Genomic DNA, 19,378 nt, shown 5'->3' with positions numbered 1-19,378 from the left:
ATTCAGGTCCGGAATGGAGCCTGTGTGTTGGCTCTGCATGTCGCGTCGTCGAGCCCGACGATCGCGAAGTGTCTTTTTGGAGCAGAAAGCTCAGCACGTGTCACAGTCCTATTCACTGTGTTCCGGTGACAAACGTAGGTTGCATACTTCGTGTGAGTCGGTACGCGGGTATTTCGCGTGGCACCGAGGACAGAATTTAAAGGGAGTTCATTCCATCAACTGCGAGTCGAACCAGAGGCTAGGCCTGATGGCCTACCACAAGCTCTCCGATCGAAATAGGGTTTTGATCAAACACGATACGCAAGAATGGAGAACGCGATCGGAAACAATACCGTAGAGGGCGAGTGTTCTACACACCGAGAGAAACCGAAGGTTCGGCGTCTAACCGGAGCGCAGCGAGTAACAGCCGAACCCAATGGCAGAAAAAGCAATCTGAAGATGCAGTTTATGACCATGCGCACTATCACCGAAAGGAGGAGTCACCTACCTCATGACTAGGAAGACTTCTTCGAAGAAAAATAAAGTGCAAACATTCAGGCCCAACACTAGATGTGATCTATGCATGAGCCCTACAGCTCACATGCCTCGAAAAAAATAAATAAAAATATATATGGACTCAATGCACTGAAACATTACTTAGGCAAAAGACCCATAGAACTATTCAATCATACTCTCATGTTGTTCAAGATGTCAGAATGGTGTCTAGATAACAATGTGTTCATATTTGACAAACTATTTTACAAGCAGATGTGCGGGACTGCCATGGGTACCTGCTTCGCCCCCAGCTATGCTAATTTGCATATGGGCTGGTGGGAGGAGCAGGTGCTCATGGTTGACCATGAACAAACAATGACTGAAAATGTGGTGTTATACGTCCGTTACATAGATGATTTGTTTTTTCTTTGGCAAGGGACGGAAGAATCTGCTCTTAACTTTGCCAAAGCACTCAATGAGAACTCTCTCAATTTATCTTTCACATGTAACATCAACAAGTCAACTATACAATTCTTGGACTTAGAGGTATTTGTGGAGAATTCTAAAGTGGAGACCAGAACTTATAGAAAACCCACATCAGGAAATTCCATTCTCCATTACAGTAGCTTTCACCCCACCTCTTTGAAACAAAGCATCCCATATGCAGAATGTCTTCGTATGAAGAGAAACTGCAGCACAGAGAGCAGTCTTGTTGAAGCAACCAACACTCTGTTTGACAGACTAGAACAAAGAGGTTACAATGCAGACACCTTAAACAAAGCCAATGCTAAAGTTCAGAATGTCACCAGAAAGGAACTTCTTTTCCCCAACCCAGAAAAACTAAAGAATAAAAACAAAAAGTCTATATCTGGTACACCTAGATTCATAACTGGATATAACACCTACCATGACATTTTGAGAAAAACTCTGTATAAACATTGGCAAATTGTGCGCAATGACCCCGTTCTAGGTCCAAATATGCCAACGACACCTTCCCTAACGTTTAGACGTGCAAAATCCATGAGACAGAATTTAGTCAACAACGCACCCAGTATCAACAAAGGCTCTGAGTGGCTCAAAACCAACAATGGCTTTAGAAAATTTACCAAATGCAAGGCCTGCCGCCATGGTATTAATGTAAAAGAAATCAGTTCTCCACTTAGACACTCTCCCTTTATCATAAGGGGAAGTTTTACATGTAAAAGTGATTTTGCAGTGTACATGTTACAATGTACATGTAACAAACGTTATATAGGGTCCACCATTTACCCTGTTCATGTACGTATACTGCAGCACTTGCGGGCGATTAACAACGATGACCCCAATTACCCGGTGGCCAGACACATTAATCAATGCCACAATGGAAAATCATCTGACCTTTCCTACTGTGTTCTTGATACTGTTCCTAGGAACCCAAGAGGAGGCAATAGACAGCAAACACTGCGTAGACTAGAATCCAAGTACATCATTCTGTTTAACACCAAAATACCCATTGGATTGAATACGGATGAGGCTTTATCCGTACATTTGTGAATCTATTTCTGCCTGTCTCTTACCGTACCCTTACTCCGTTTATCCCACATTTACCTTATTGTATTTTTAGTTTGCTTTGATCTGTGTGTCTGTACAATGATTATCCCCAGCCCATGATGACAGACTTTGTGTTTTCTGTGAATCCATATGAATTCAGTTGAGCCCCCCTTTTCTCTCCCTTCAGTCTGAATGTTTTCAAAAATATGTAGCTAACTGGCCACTATTTGTTTAACCAAGTAATTCAAAGATCTTTTTAGGGAGGTTCAGGAAGGCCCACTGGGGCTTTATAAAAAATTGAAATAATCAATGTTCAAATTCGGCTTATATTCCTGTTTCTGCGGATCTTTACACTGTTGGAATTTAGATTTTGGTTAATCATGAATTTAATTGTAACAAAATAATCTTTTCTTGCAGTAGGGAACCTACATGTCAATCGTATTAGTCTGTCTTTTTATTCTGGGCTGAAACTACACAAGTTGTTGTTTTCCATGTCAGTTGTATACCGTTGCCATGACGATTGTCTGTGACAAACAGTACTTAATGGGAGCCATTGGTATTACCTGAGATATTGACAAAGGCGGCTTGCCGTCGAAACGCGTCTTGGTCTTGTAACGAAAATAAAATTCCTTCATGCGTAATTTCTCACGGAGTCTACGCCGGTTTTTGAACCTTGACAGCAGGACTGGTTGCATATATATATATATATATATATATATATATATATATATATATATACACACACATACATACACACACATATATATATATACACATATATAGTGGTGATCAAGGCCGCTTGGACGGCCGAAACGCGTCTGGACATCAATAATGGGAAATAAACAATAAAAAACTGTTGGTACTACAAGAGGTCTGCGCCCGTGATTCCCAAAAGGGAAAGTATTTTATATATATATATATATATATATATATATATATATATATATATATATATATATATATATATATATTCTTTTTTTTAAAACAATCAATGCAGCCTTCCACACCCAACAGGCTACGCAATGCTGTAAAAACTATCTTTGCACCTATCCAAATAAAGCAGAAAAACCAAAGGATATTTGAGTTGCTTTTAATGAACAGAAGAAATTATATCCCTGCAAAGAGAAAAAGCAGGCATTGCTAGCCCATAGGCTGCATTGTAACTTAAATGGCATAGAAAGCTGAAAATCAATATAGTGAAACACAAAAACTGGCACCGTGCCTTTAAGGCAGCCATGACCCTAGCTTCCCATCATGCCTCAGGGGTGACAGTTAGGTCAGTTGTTCTTTCCGGCTTATTCAGTCAGGACCCTGGTTAATCAGCTCCACAGATTTGACTTTCTGTCAAATTCGATTATTTTTCACTTAACACCTATTACTTCGACATATTTTGCCTGTTGGAGTAGTGCTGCACTATTTTCATGCAGTTTGGCATTTTTTTCTACCTCAAAAATGCCTTCTTTATTTGATTCTTGCCCCTCTTGTGGCAAAAAGAAAGCCAAAAGGGACTCTCATCCGGTTTGTATCCTTTGCTTACCGGATTCTCATGTTCCTGAGAATTGCCACCACTGGCAGTCTTTGTCAAGGCGTACTCTCAAGGATAGAGAGAGGATTTGCCTCTATGGACTTTCTGAGAGAGGTAAGGATTCAACCTCGAGAGGCAGGTCTCCTGAGAGACAGAAGAGACCCAGATCATCTTCCAGGAGCAAGATCATGGTCTGTTCTTCATCGGCAATGACTCCATCAGCAAGGAAAACATCGACAATCCCTTCAGAAGGCGGGCTTGCCGCTGAGAGAACATCAGTCATCGAAGACTTCAAAACGCAGAGGTACGTTGTCAGCGTCGAATCTTCCGCCACCGTCAACCCGGCGACGGTCGGTGTCGAGGAGTCATTCTCCGTTGGTGCCGGATCGCCCAACAGAGGCATCGCTGTCTGCCGTCGATGCGGCGTTCGATGTGCTATACTTAAAGCATTCCAAAGCGGAATTCACTTTGAAGAGTGGAGGCCCATCAAAGGGCATGTCTACTGACAAAGCCTGTACTTTGCCAGAGGCCCTCGTGGGCCTAGTCTAGGTATTTGACGGACAACAATGGTACTGACAGCCCTGCCAAAGCAATCTGTGGTATTCAGACTGGCGTGGATAACATACTCTGCCACATCCCGACAGTCATGTATGATCTGAGCCAGAGGTCCCAATATCCTACAGGACTCCCATTAAATATTGGGTGGGCATGTGTGTTTCGATCCAAATGTCGGCATCACGTGCCAAGCTGGCAGAGAAAACATTAAGCTTCAATACTTTTGGATTCTCAGTCTGGAGTATTAATCACAAATTAGTTGGGGGTTTACCTTGCTAGTCGAGGATAGTATGATGAGACTCTTCAGAGTACAGTGTTTGGTGAGAAAATTATAGCCTGCCTATAATGTCCGCCCACCTTCCAGCTAACAGGTGAATTTATATGTGAAAGAATCATTAGATGTGAGCAAGGGCTCAGATGTTGCCAGCCCAGGCTACAGGATTTCCATCAAAACATATGCTTTCGTCTTAATGGAGTGCAACTGCAATTCTAGTACTTTGGTTACTCTCTGAGCCACCATCGCAAATGAGGCACTTTCTTCTATTGGTGGTCCATGTGGCTACTCACTCTCTCAGGGGAGGTATCAAGCCCACTGGTGTCTTATAAAGTAAGGTATAAGGTATAATTCGTAATGCGGAGGCAGAAAGCCAACGTCCTACCCAGCATCATCAATATCCTGAAGTATATCCTGCTTTGGCACGGTTTCAGTATCAAAGCCAGAAAGAGACTCTGCTGACAGCCGTGACTTATTAGAGGCAAAGGGTTAGAGTCAGGGTGCACGACAACAGGTTGCGCTTTATTAATCTCATATAGTAACACTGGTTGAACTCGAGTCGATGTCCGCTCAGGAGCCAACATCGGTGTCCATACTGGATCTTTCATCTCCATTGTTGGCACCAGTGTTGGAGTGGCGGGATCAGACAAGCATCTCGGGGTTGACTGGAAGACTGTGCAGGAGTCTGTATGGGCCCAGTAGCAAGTCCTGGGGGAGGAGACAACAGCAGGGAGGTACCAGCCAGTGGTATCCCAACGTGAGGCCATTAAAGTTCAGTGGGGCTTAAAGTCACACCAGAGGCACATTGAAAATTTGCAGGATGGCCCATTTAAAGGCCTTATTCTGCTAGGGGAACTCGGGTGAATAGGGACCAACTGAAGAATATGCTATGAGGCCAGTCACCTTCATGGAGTACAACTGACATCTTTACACCCTCACAAATCCTGCTTAGCTTTTTACGGTTGCACTTGAACTTGAACATATCCAAGGACTTCGAGCGGGAAATGAAGTGTGACTACTACTTGTATTCCCCACTGGTTTTAAATTACCTTCAGGTGCATATGGGCAGACTTATCACATGACTTTGAGTACTGTCCTGAGCCCAGACACTAAAGGCACACCTCAAGTGTGAGAACGTTACCGATATTTGCAACCTACATGTTCGGTACAGCTTGAAATCGTGTCATTTTCGGTGAGGACAGCATTACCTAGCATACTGAGGAAAGGTTTTGGAACAGAGCTGCGGCGAAAGGCTGGAAAGGAAGTAAGGAACTATCATCAACATGCAGAGGTGGAGAGTAAATGCAGCTCCACTGTGTTACTTCTCAGGAAGTATTCCTTCCACATGCACATCAACAAACTGTGGAATGAACCAAGAACATGTCACTTATCACATGCTACCCACAAAAGCAAACTTGTCTTACCGGTGCCTGCTGGTATTGCCCATGTAGCTGCTGAGATGGATGAAGTCCTGGCACACAAGTCTCTGTTTGTGGAACTCCATGAATCTGCTGGGTTGCCTTCATTTGTTCAGGGTAGGTGGCTGTGGGCTGACTTAAAGCGTCAGAGAGTATGATAGATCCCCCTCCTGCATCAGATATGCTGTCAGCTACAGTTTTGAAAGAAGATATTAAATAGGTTATCTACAACACCAATACACTTTCGGCTTAAATGGCCACTTATTTATCCTGAGTACAGTTAGCCTTACTTTACCTGTGATGGAGGAGTACTGCTGAACCGGCTGATGCTGAAACATTTGTTGCCGGACATGCTGGTCCACTTCAGTCTCCTCACTCTCTGGGCCTCCCATGTGAGTCGGCATAGTGAATGACGTAGCTAGGTGGCCCAAAAGTGGCACAGTGGGTCTCACTTGTGAATCCCTCCGATCCTCCAGGTGTCCAGTTTGCAACCTTCTTTCCCTCGTCTTTTTGATAAGCGCAACTCTGTCACGGATAGACTTGGAGACAGCCTTGCTGTCGCTTTCATGGAAGAATCCAGACTTTACCTGCAGGAGGAAAAGAAAATCTACTATGAATATGTATACGTCTTCAAAATTAAAATAGAACACAGTGCAGAGTAGGCCATCTCTGTATCTGACACGCCCTCACATGATCCTGCTATGTATCTACTTCAGGAGGCCAAGAGTCCAGTACTCTTGGAGCGCTTCTAAATACTATTACTCATTTGTATGGCGCATTCCAATGCTGAGGGGCAAGATAAGAACGCCCGGCCACCCAACTTGATCTTTCTGATCCTCAGAGTAGGGAGCAATTGCTAGATCTTAACTGCCGCATTGGTCGGTACAATTCAAGTTTTTTCTTCAAGCAGGCAGGGCCATTCCCCTGTAGAGACTTAAAGACCGTACATAATTTAAAGATGGCCCGCTTCCTAAAGGGGAGCCAGTGCAGTTGATGTAAGAGAGGAGCAGAGGTCGTGCATGCTGGCTTATTCAGGGCTAGGCAGGCTGCCGTGTTTTGGACCACCTGTAGTTTTGATGCCAGGTCTTCCCTTATTCCCACAAGCAGAGAGTTATCAAAGTCTAGTTGACTGATCAATAGCGACTGAATCAGAGACTTACTGGCCGCAAGAGGGATCCCTGGGAATATCTTCCTAAGCATCCTCATTGTTCCAAAGCAGGCTCCCGAGAGTGACTTAACATGCTCATCCATCAGCAGTTTGTCGATTCTGATGCCTAGATACGTTGCCCATTTCTTTGGGGAAGGTGCAACTCCCAGTTCTGAAGGCCACCAATCAGAGGTCCACAGCTCTTCTGCTGTGCCAAATAGCAATATCTCGGTTTTGGTGGAGTTCAGCTATCCAGCTTGCTATAGTGGACATGCAGTTTTCAAACTTTTGCTTTGTTATTGTGGCATCTTCCTCTGTAGGAACCATCAGCTGCGTGCCGTCTGCATAAGATATTGTCTCAAACCCGCAGCTTCTGATAATGCCGGGAGCCACATATATGTTAAACAAAGTGGGACTAAGGATAGATCCCTGGGGAACTCCCTTGTCCACCGTGGTCATTTGAGACAAAAGAGTCTAGCTGAACACATTGTGACCTGTCCGACAGATCGCTTTGTATCCATTTCATAGCCGTGCCTCTGACACCAATCCCTTGCAGCCTATCTAATATGATACAATGAGAGATGGTGTTAAAGGCGGCTGAGAGATCAAGAAGGACCAGCATCGTAGGGGTTCCCTTGTCCAGCGACATCCTTATGGAGTCAGTAACCTCCAGTAGGGCAGCCTCTGTACTATGAGAAGCCCGAAAGCCGGACTGGGAAGGATTCAATACGTTATTTTTTTCCAAATAGTCAGAAAGGTGCCTATTAATTATAATCTCCAGGATTTTTGAACAACAAGGGAGAAGAGAGATCGGCCTATAGTTTTGCTGGTCATTCGGGTCCACCGATGTCTTTTTAGGCAGTGGTTTAATTCGTGCATTTTTCCACTTCCGGGAAAATGAGGCAGTGGCTAGCGAGATGTTCTAAACTTGAGCTAGCACATCAGCCAGGACCGAAGAAAGTTCTACTAAGACTGCTGGCGGGACCGAGTCCAGTGGGGAACCTGATTTTACGTGCTTAAATAATGAACCCACTTGCTCACTCATTTATGTCAGGAAAAGATCCTAGGCTAGGGGTAGGGGCCTCCTGTGTAGGATCTTCCTTGTCCTGTGTCTCTTCCAACCCAAAGGACCGATAAATTAAATCGATCTTGTTGGTGACGTGACAGGCTAAGTCTTCGCATAGTTCCTGGGTGGGTGGCAGGGATAGATTTTTGGCACTGGGGTTCGTAAATTCCTACAGAATCTTCAAAAGCTCCCTCGAGGAGTTCTTAGCTTCCGCAATTCGAGAGCCCAGGTGTGCCCTTCTGGCTGCATTGCAGATAGTTAGGTAGGCTCTATGAGCTGTTCGATAAAGCAATTCGTCTGACTCCATGATCTGGTAAGGAAGGCTATGGCATGTAAAGGAGGAGCAAAGAGCACAATTTCAGGCCTAAATATGGACAGATGCCCAGAATATCTGAAGAGACAACAGCATAAAGATCCTTCAAAAATTACAACAGGCTATGTAACCGAATCCCAACGGGCATCGGGAAAGCGTCTCAGGAGAGTGACTGAAAGCAAGGATGGTGAGAGAGAAAACTTGCTTCCCAAAAGCCTCCACCTGTTTTGACTCCCTATTAGGAGGAGTAGTCATAAAAGTGTTGGGATTATTTCTGCTCATAGACAACAAGGATGAAACAGTTAAAGAGTGCATGTGAGGGCGCAAGTTGCATGAATAGATACCAGCTCATGACATGCGTAGGAAATCCGCCTTTGCTGTGTGGTCACCCCGTATTTTTCATCTTTTGCAGGACCCTACATTTTCTAATGGTATTAAACCTCTGAGCACTAACTCTGAGAACCGTAGTAAAGTGCCTGTGCTCCCCCTTTAATTGGCATATTTAACTTACCTTACCTATAAGTCCCTAGTAAATGCTACAAAATGTATTCAATCTGGGTTCAACCTGAGGTGTGCAAAATCACTGGGATGCGGCTGAGAAATTACGAGTGGTTGAGATGAATTCAAGCCTTCCATCCCATCCTTTTTTCATTCCTTAGAGTGCCAACCTCAGTGAGACATGTATGCCCAGGCACACTGTCACTGGAACCAAGCTACACCCGACTGATGAGCCACAACCAGGGGCCAAACTGGTCCTGGGTTGTTTGTGTTCCGGTTCAGGAAGGACCTGGCCTGGCAGTTTGGGCTGGACTGGGATGCAGTCCAAGTAATTACCAGTGGCTGAGATTAGTTCAAGCATTCCATCCATCCCTTTCTAGTATAAAACCTATATACAGGGTCTGGGAAATAAATGTCACAAGAGACTGCAGGACTACTGCATTATCCACTACAGTGACCATAAAAAACATGGCATCAGGCCTCAGTTGCAGCCTGTGTTAGTTTAAAAACTACAATTCAACATGTCATAATTAACTCTTTTGAAGGTTAAAACCTCTTTTAAACAAACATAAGAAGTCAGCCCTATGTAGGCCTTGTAGTCTACAAGGCAGGGTGCATGAGATTTAAAAGTAGGACATGTAACATGTCCTTACAGTGAATAGCCCCCAAAAGCTATGTTTCACTGTGAAGGCCCAGCTGTCCTATGTAAAAAACTAATGCACAAACTAAAATCCTAATACTGTATCTCAGTAATAGGACTAGCTAGAAAAAAATATCTATTTTTAATAATTAAAGAGCAAGTTACTTACCTTCGGTAACACTGTTCCTGGTAGATACTTTCTAGCCGGAAACTACTCACCTTTTGAATCTCCCACCGGGTGTCAGACTGGACCCGGAAACTTTTCAGTTGTAACTCTGCACACCAGTAGGTGGTTCAGTGTGGCTTCTCTTACACCCTTCCAGTCCATAAATGACGTGCAGAGCTTATATAGGTACCACTCCGTTATATTCCATATAGTTACCCCAATGTAGGATCTGGTAACATCGTAACCTTTCACCTAAACTCTCCCCTACATTACACACAACGGTTCTTGGGGACTAACCGTCTACCTAGATATGACACTGCACACAGAACGCGGGATTTTCCCCAAGTAAAAGCCTCATACATTATGCATTCTTGGAAACTCAGCAGGACTACCATCTCCTGCATAATAACTATGTATAAAGTTCATTCCCGACGTCATCCTAAGTCTGGCAATTGGCACAGCAAGGTAGAACCACCAGGGATACCTTTGGGTATATAAACATCACATCTTGCTGAGAGAGAAGGAGGAGAACTAGGACTTTCCTGCTGACACACTGACGCGAGACGCTGAGGGTCCTGCATGCAGATACTCCAGCTCGCAGTGGTCTAACATCCCTCGCTGGGTATCCAACCCGAAACCGAGACGGGGCCCCACAGTAATGGGGTTGATTTTATCCTAGAGGGATTCTTGGTTTAACACCTACACACTTGCTCGGTACACTTGGGTACATCGAGTTAGGATTGCATAGTAGGCGTATACATTTTATTGTCATGTATTTTATATACCTGCCTGTGTTCATGATTTTAGCATAAGGTAGAAACCTACCATCCTTTTACTTTCCTAGTGCTTCTAATCATTTATATCTGTTTCTGTCTAATGGTTGCTTCAGCACACCTAATTTACACTAGAATGACTGTTCAATAAATGGTTATTGAAAAACGTCCATATCTTTTATGCTGTGTATCTCTTTTGGACTAAGTGAGCATGAGTGACTGAGCTAAAAGTACTGCACTGTTTCCACGGTCCTGAGAGATCAGGGTTGTCATGTTCGATAGTTGCCAAAACTATTCTCTCCTTGGTAAGAGGGCTTTCTAGTGGCACTATGAGCTCGCTGGTATACAGGCGAACATACCCGGTGGGGGTGTCTAGAATCAGTCTGACACCAATCCTACAGTGTATGTTGTCTAAACGCGCAGATCCTATATAGGTCATATAGGAACTACACAACAACTCCTGTGAGCTGATGTCAGTTGATTTCAAAACTATCTGCGTCCCCAGATGCAGAGCCCCTAAAGCAAATTGGTATGATCAGTGTGCAGACTCCTAGACCTGGGATCTTATTAAGGGAAGGAGTCCAGTCACAGAATGAGGAGGATGGGATGGTAGGTGAGGAATCTGCGGCTAGATAGTCTCTACCTAAAGGAGCATTACCAAAGGTAAGTAACTTGTTCTTCTGATCTTCCCATTCAGCGAGCTGCCCTGACCGAGCTTTTGAATCATGAAATAGGATTCCTCTGAATGATGTAATTCATTTCCATCACCCTTAAGAATCCAACTATTGGAATACTCTAAGACTTCTACTGGCTGCCCCACCCTGTCCTGAAGAACACCCGCTGTGACTCCATCGCAAATCACGCACTTCTCTGGGTTGAAACGTCGACGTGCCTGTACAATCCATACTCTACCCTCTCCACCCCACGCAAAAAGCAGATTAAGCAATAGGCGGATTGGAGATTCGTGTGCTTAGGGACCGATGTCCACTGATTAACATTTTAGATACTTCTTGTACAGCACTGTATATATTTTGTTCACTTACAGAACCTTGTCACTTCTAGATCACCTAATCACAAGTTATCTTTTTTGCGCAGTTTTTCAAAAATGTGTGTTTGCTTGTGAGAACCATACTATGTTATTACCAAACCGAAAAAAAGAGAACATGTCAATATATTGATTTTGATTGACTCAATTCAGGTGTGTTTCCTTTCTTTCTGTTTGGGCATGGACACGTTTATGTCATGACGAGGGACAGAGAGTGGGGTTACCAATTTTATGGTTCATTTGTGGGCTCACAGCAACATCTCACTAGCACTGGCCGGGGACCAGATTTACATATGGACCTCAGAGGCCCAACCTAGTGAGGAGGAAGAACAGGGCAGCAATATGACGAAACGTCCAATGGAGTCTTTGCCTATATATATTATTTCCTGGAACATCCAGGTATGGCCACACCGAGGCACCATCATCTCATATATTCCTACTTACTACGTAAAAAGAGACATTTTACATTCATACAGGAAACAAACATGACCGCCACAGAACTCAAACTACAAAATAGATAGAGGGGCAAAACTACTGCCACCTCTTATTCAGCATATGCCAAGGGGGAGCTTATCTGGGTGGCTCCTAGTGCGCCGCTGATGACAACCTGCACAGTAGTAGATCCAGAGGGACGATATGTGGTGGCAGAGGGATCACTAGATGGGGCCCTAGTCACCCTAGCCACGATATATGCACCCAATAGCAAACAATCACAATTTCTAACAAACTTACCTCCCACACTGTTACAGGACTTGATGGCACAGAGCATATGGAGAGGAGGCTTTAACGCCGTACTCAATGACTCTTTAGAATGCTCTAAGTCAAAGTCTTCCGTGACTTACAACTCGCCATCCAGGAGGCCAAGGTGCGGGTAGGGGTAAATGCAGGAAATTACAGCGATGTCACTCTCCTTATGAGGGAAAACAGAGACTCGTGGCCAGGCTCGGGAAACTGGACTACAGGGAATGCACAGCTAGAGAAAACGCAGAGGGGGACAGATCGGGACAAGTATTGGTGTGGCTATTGAGGTCACAAGGTCCCAGGTACCAAGTATACCCTATTAGGTCCCCAACTGTGAAATTCTTAACACACATGCCGACATCAATAAGGTATTTTTAGAGTATTACTGCTCACTGACAGACGGGAGGGCTCTTCTCAACAGTAGTATTTAGACATAATTTCACCCCAAGGCTTCAACCCGTACAGCGCCACACAACAAATGAACTGCTAACAATTGAGGAACTTTGTCTTGCAATGCATCAGATAGCATGCAACGGAACCCTGGGAATGGACAGACTCCCAGGGGAGTTCTACCAGAGACAAGGGCATTCTGTCGGAGACCATGAGAGAAGTATTGATCGCAGTCCTCCTGAAACCAGACAGAGACCCGTTGGTGTTGCAGTTCTATAGTTCGTTGTCTTTTCTTAACACCGACTGTAAAATTCTCAAGATGGTTCTTGCAAAAAGATTACTATTTCTCCTTACATTGGTCCATACCAATCAAACGGCTTCATACCAAGTAGGAATACATTCCTAAATCTAAGACGTCTGTTCCGAATCATGGAAGAAAACAGGCAAGCAGATCCCATACACCTATCTCTTAAGATTGAGAAGGCTTTCTATACTCTGGAATGGCCCTATTAAATGGCAGTGTCGAAGACAATAGGCTTGGGTTCGAAAATACTGCACTGGATGTCTTTACTCTACACAAACCCGGCGGCCTGTGTCCACAAAGCACAGACAGATATCTGCTGCGTTTGGTGTATACAGGGGCACCAGGCAGAGATATCTACTGCCACCGATTTTTGCCTTAGCAATAGAGGCCCTTGCAAGCCTCATTCACCTACAGGAGCCACAATGGAGGATCCGGTGTGGCAACACTTTGGAAGCCATTTCCCTATATGCAGACTATGCACCGGTGTACTTCTGGGACACACAGAGTCCTCCCACAGGTGATGTAAATGCTGGAAGATTTTGGAACTATCTTGGCCCTAAACTGAACTGAACCAAGTCATGTCTGTCCCACTGCAGAGTCTCACACAACAGGAATGTGAAACAGTGGTTCTAGGGCATCAATTCAACACGTTCTGATACCTGGGGATAAACCTATATAATTCAGAAGACGATATTATACAGGGGGACCTGGGGGCAGTGGTGGCCAGCATGTGTAGTTCCTTGACAGTTTGGGGGCTCCTTGCCACCATCACCCATTTGCACGGTGGTAATAGCCGAAATGCTTGCGCTGCCTTAACTAATATACTATTTTGGGGGGCGTGGCTTGGCGCGAGGCAAAATGGCAGCACTGTAGTGTGGCTCCGCCGGTCGCCATACTAATCCTTCGATCTATCCTGCGTTGCTGAGGCCATTTCGCTAGCCCGACACAGCGAAACTAACGGCGGGCACCCAGGGGCCACACCGATAATCCGCTGGACGCGGCAGTCCCATCGATCTGGGCGGAACTGAACTCCACCGGCGGTGTGCAGTAAACACGGCGGCGGATCGTGGAGGAGGAAGGCTGTGAGTGGGCGCCGCGATACGCTGGATAACTGCTGTGCTGCGCTGTGTGCAGGCTGGGGGTCGTCGGCGAGCTATGTGACCCCCGCGGGAGCAACCGATGTGGTGTAAACCCTTCACTGCACCGATATCGAAGTGCGGGTCGACAGAGAGACATTGGACGTGACTGTTTAGCCACTGGGGGCGGTGTGCAATCGAGCACCCGGCTTGGGATAACGCAACAGGCCACAAGGTAACGATCGTCGGAACCCGGGGGAGGGGCAGCGGGATAGCACCGCCGCTGCGGTGGGAGGCGAGGACTACTCGGCTACCTGCTCCTCCTCATTGATCCTATTTTGTGCATAGCGGACTGGGTGCTACACTGCCCGCCTGAGGCCTTGTGGGAAGTCTGGCGCCCACTGCCTCCCTGACTTTGGCCACAGGTAACGGTCCGAGCGCTTCTTCACGGGGAGACGAATGTGCCTCAGGAGTCGAACACACGACACGGATCTGCTGGTGCTCGCTGGGGCTGCTGCTGAGACCGCGTGGCGCTTCCTGGCGGGTCGCGGGGGGGCGCCGGTGGCCACTGGCTCTGGCGCAAGTGAGTGCATAAGCGTTGTGAAAATGATTGTGAAAGGGAACGTGCTCCATGTGGCACACCGTCCATGATCGGAGGTCCTTGAGGCTCTGCGGAGCTCCCTACTTTCATAGGCCAACTGAAGCCACGCTGTGGTGGTGAACCACTCAGGGTGAGAGCATTGCGGGAGCGGACTCTGGTTTCGTAAACCTGTGGCTAGTCTGTGTACCCGCTGTCCGTGTGGCCGCTGAGCAGCGCAACACAACGTCAACAACGGTGAAAAAGGGCGAAGCTCACTAACTTACGACAGCATGGGGAAACCGGATAAAAATCAAACTCGTATACATTTTGAGGCACGCAAGTCTGGGAAGGTGCCGCAGAATGCGCCATCGGACTCAGAGATGGAAGCGACAAAGCCGGCACCCACGGCGCTGGAGAAGATGCTGGCGGCGATTCAGACAAGCTTACAATCTAGACGGTAAAATCGAGGCGCTGAACGGCCGCATGGACAGCATATCGGCTAAGTTGGATGGGCAGGTGGCGCGTATGGAGGCGGCGGAGCAGAGAATATCGGACGCAGAGGACGGCCTACAAAGTGTGACTGCCAAAACAATGGATATTGAAAAAATACTTGCGCTCATCAAAGACAAGAATGAGGATATTGAAGCACGCTCGAGGCGTAACAATGTACGCATCCTAGGCTTACCGGAGTCAACAAATGTGGGGCGGCTAGACGAATACGTTGAAACTCTTCTGCAGGACGTCTGTGGACCGGGGACCATCTCTAACATGCTGGTGGTGGAGCGCGCGCACAGGTCGCTGGCGGCGCGGCCGCCTCGGGGCGCTCCGCCGCGACCCATTATAGCACGACTTCTCAATTTCAGGGACCGGGATGCGGTGCTGCGGGTAGCCCGGCAGAAGGGGAAGATATGCTATCAGGGAAGCGAACTCTCGTTCTATCCAAACTTTACAGCCTCAGTTCAAGCTGCGAGAAAAGAATTTCAAGGTGTAAAGAAAGTACTGCTGCAAGAGCAAGTGCCGTACGCCATGTTGTACCCTGCAAGGCTACGAGCTGGAGAAGGGGGTGCGGCAAAGATTTTCAGAAACCCAAAACTAGCCATGGAACATGTGCGGACTCTGCGGCGCCGGAGCAGAGCGTTACAGCACTTGGAGGACCAGGTGGAAAAGTGGGTGCATCTCCCACTGTCGTTAGCGGATAGGATTGCAGTGCTTAAAATGGTAGTCCTCCCTCGGTTTCTGTATTTATTCTGTAACATTCCAATTCCCTTAACCAGACATTTCTTTGCTGAGATAAGGACGCAACTTTTAAAATTAGTGTGGGGAGGGGAAACAGGTGAGAATCAGCTGGGCCACGTTGACGCTTCCATACGCTGAGGGGGGGTTCGGCACACCAGATTTATATATTTATTATTTGAGTGCGCAGGCTCAATACGCTTACTATTGGTTTCGGCCACATGATTTTACCCCGCATTTGGCGGTGGAGGATGGGGATGCACAAGATTAATTCCATTGTTGCGACGGTGGGCACGTGGCGAGCGATCGGTCGGATGGCTGGAAAGCTCCCTTTATATGCGCCGGCGTTGCCGCTTGCTGGACACGCTGCGTTGTCTGTAATGCAGGAGACTGGCCCTACTAGGGCGTTAAAAGAGGTGGGGATAACGCACATGCGTGACGTATACTCCGAGGGAACATACGCACTAGATACTGAACTAGAGTTTATAAGAAATCCCAAGCCGCTATTAATTTACTCCATACATCGCCTGAAGCACGCCTTAAAAAATCACTACCCGGGGTTCCCGGCAGAGCCCCCGACCCTTCGCTCGCTTCAGCTGGTGTTGATAACTCCCACTCCCACAAAGAAGAAACTGATCACGTAACTATACAAATCGATACAGGAGGAAGCTCTAAAGGGGGTGGATCGAAGTTTGGAGCGTTGGAACTCCACATTAGAAACACCTCTGTCAGTAAAAGACTGGGGAAAAATATGCAGCCTCACGGGGACACTAACGCCCAATGGCAATTTAAGAATCATCCATTTGAAATTTTTGCATCAGGTCTATCACACTCCTCTTAAATTGTATAAAATGGGACTTCGTGATTCAGCGCAGTGTAGGAGATGTGGGCACGGCGACGCGGATTTTTGCCACCTTGCGTGGGACTGCGTGGCAGTGTACACATACTGGAAAGAAATACTCAGTCATATACATAAGATGATAGGCGTTGAGATACAGTGCACGCCAACAGTGTGCTTGCTTTGCTACGTCCCGCAACTGAGGGGAGTACTGGGCAGGTTTGTGCGGGTCGCTCTCTTACTGGCCAAGAGGAGAGTGGCTATGACTTGGGAGGGTCGCCTCGGTCCTCGACCAGCGGACTGGATCAAAGACTTAATATACTGTAGGGAAACTCTCGCAGTTTACACGGAGGAGTTGCCGGTTACATCTAGGCCTATGGATATTTGGGAACTGCTTAGGACATATTTTCTGGCCCACACTACAGCGGACATCACCTAGTTTTAGACCAGGCATAATGGGCTGAGCTGTTTAAGAGGCCCGCAACAATCTGTTTGAACGATAATGAGATATATGTCAATGGTAGATTAAATGTGTACAGAGAGATCCTAGCATTGGCCCGGCATCTAATATCTGTGATCGTATTGTTGTTTCTTGTTATGCGCCCTGCGAGGCGGAAATGTGAGCTGTTTTCATTGCTTTATGTTGAAATGCAATAAAAAAAAATTAAAAAAATAAAAAATATACTATTTCTCTGCTTTGCCTGTCCACTTGCCCAAGCATTTTTTCAGGAACCTGAACTCTATCCTCATTATCTTGATATGGTGGTTAGCCGGAATAGAGTGAGGCTCCACAAGCTGCATGCTCTGATAGTTTGGAGATCTGGCTGCCCCCAACTACGAGCTTTACTAGGAGGCAGCTCAATGGCAGTGGCCAACACAGTGGCTCACTGCTGCCCCAATCCCTGGTTGATCGGTTGTACAGAGGAACAACGGGCATCCAATAGTGGACTGGTTTCTGGACACCCTACGGGATATCACAGGTATAGGCAGTAAGGCCAAGATAGCTAGGCAATGCTGTTGTGCGTATGTCCAACCCAGACGCAATGTTACGCCATACTCATCTGTGGGCACAGCCTTCGATACGCTGACTGAACAACAATTCAGCCCAAGGTGGGACTCTCCACTTTAGGCGATCTGTACACACAGAAAACACTGCTGGCTTTCCAGGAGTTTAGAGACCAACATGGCATAGAGGAGGGGTAATTATCGGCTTATTACGCAATGTCAAACATGAGAGGCACGCTGTGGAGAACGTAACAAACTGAACCAGAAGCATACCCCTACAGACATTAACCCACTGAAATGACTGACGAGCGGTCACAGTGCTCTGCAGAACCCTTGCGGACTCCTGCACCATGAACTTTCCGGACCTTAAAGATAAATGTATGGTCCTGACCCAGAGAGTTGAACCAAATAGCGGTCCACTGTATCGGAATATGTCTATAAAGTTTCTAGGAATCCCTGTCTAAAGTACACTCCGTTTAACTATTTACACCTGACATACATCACACCTGTGTGCATTCATTGAATGTTCCCTGAGACTAACCTATGGCAAAATGTCAGCATCCTGCATTCTATCTTATCGGTAATTTTCTTTTGGGCCAAATCTAGGTATAAAGGTGACAACTGTCTGCTTACTGGGAGATTAAGTAGGGTTCTCAAAAACCTTTGCTCCAGCTATGGAAAGGCCCTCAATGCGAGAATAGTCCCACATCTCAGTGCCATAGACAACCGCCCCTAGGGCCTTCACATTATAGATTTCCAGAGCTGGAGCCATCCTTTTTGATATTGTTTTCCTACGGATTTTCCCAATGTATGCTGTGTGCTTGATCAAAGATAAGTTTTTCTACCTGAGGTGCACAGCATAAGTTCTAAGTCAATTTGATCACCAAATACTCACAACTGGGCTCTACATCTAAGATTTTATCAGCCACTAACATCCTCCTCTTACAGAGAGAAGACGTTGGTCTAGTAAAAATCATACATTTGGTCTTGGAGCTGTTAAGATCCAAGCCCTGATCCACACAAAACAATTGGAAAGAATTCAGAAGTTGTTGCAAACCCCGCGGCGATTTAGAAATTAACACAGTATCATCCGCAAAGAGAAGTGTGGGAACCCTCTGCCTACCTATCTTAGGTGCATCATGCCCATCTTGGTCTAAAAAGCCAATTACACCTTTTATGTATAATAAAAAAAGTGTGGGCCCCATGACAAATCCCTGCCGTACCCCCGATCAATGTGGATCGGGTCGGTCAACGCCCCATCTTTCCCTTACCTCACCTGAGCAAGTCTTTCGGCATGAAGCCTCAAAATGATGTCCAACAGGGGGGCAGGTAATCCCATCTCTTCGAGAACCTCCCATAATCTAGCTCGAGGCCCTAAATCAAAAGCTACAAGATCGACAAAGGCAACATAAAGTTTGCCCTAACCTATAATCACCTCTCTCCAGTACAAACACACAACGCAGAAAATCTGATCCACTGTACTCCCGTTTCGCCTGAAGCATGCCTGCCGACCAATCCATCAGTATGCTCTCATCCCTAATCCACTCATGTAAGCGAGCCACTACCTGTTTTGCTAAGAAATTTTTTGTAGGGAATCAATCAGACTTATTGGCAGTTAATTTCCCGGGTTAGCCCTGTCCCCCTTTTTATAGATCGTAATGATATCAGCTAATTTCCCGGATGGCGGGATCTCCATATCAGCCAGAATTATACTGGACAGTAAATAAATATATGGCCCACAAATTTCTGGCTTTTCCCTCTAAAAAATCATTGGGCAATCTATCTGG

The 19,378-nt window shown here is 46.2% G+C and overlaps 1 protein-coding gene across 2 annotated transcripts in view; it reads right to left on the bottom strand.

The window, feature by feature from the left end:
- WNK3 (WNK lysine deficient protein kinase 3) overlaps positions 1 to 19,378 on the bottom strand; it is a 1,041,636-nt gene that overhangs the window by 568,846 nt on the left and 453,412 nt on the right. For both annotated transcript variants that reach the window (XM_085629857.1, XM_085629858.1), the window contains exons 8-9: positions 6,072 to 6,363; positions 5,783 to 5,967 (exon numbers count right to left, since the gene is read on the bottom strand). In XM_085629857.1, coding sequence (XP_085485983.1) covers positions 5,783 to 5,967; positions 6,072 to 6,363 — 477 coding nt within the window. The remainder of the gene's footprint in view (positions 1 to 5,782; positions 5,968 to 6,071; positions 6,364 to 19,378) is intronic.

The sequence above is a fragment of the Triturus cristatus genome, chromosome 10 (genome assembly GCF_964204655.1).
Source record: "Triturus cristatus chromosome 10, aTriCri1.1, whole genome shotgun sequence".
NCBI classification, from domain to species: Eukaryota; Metazoa; Chordata; class Amphibia; order Caudata; family Salamandridae; genus Triturus; species Triturus cristatus.
This window is presented reverse-complemented; position numbering and strand designations above follow the sequence as displayed.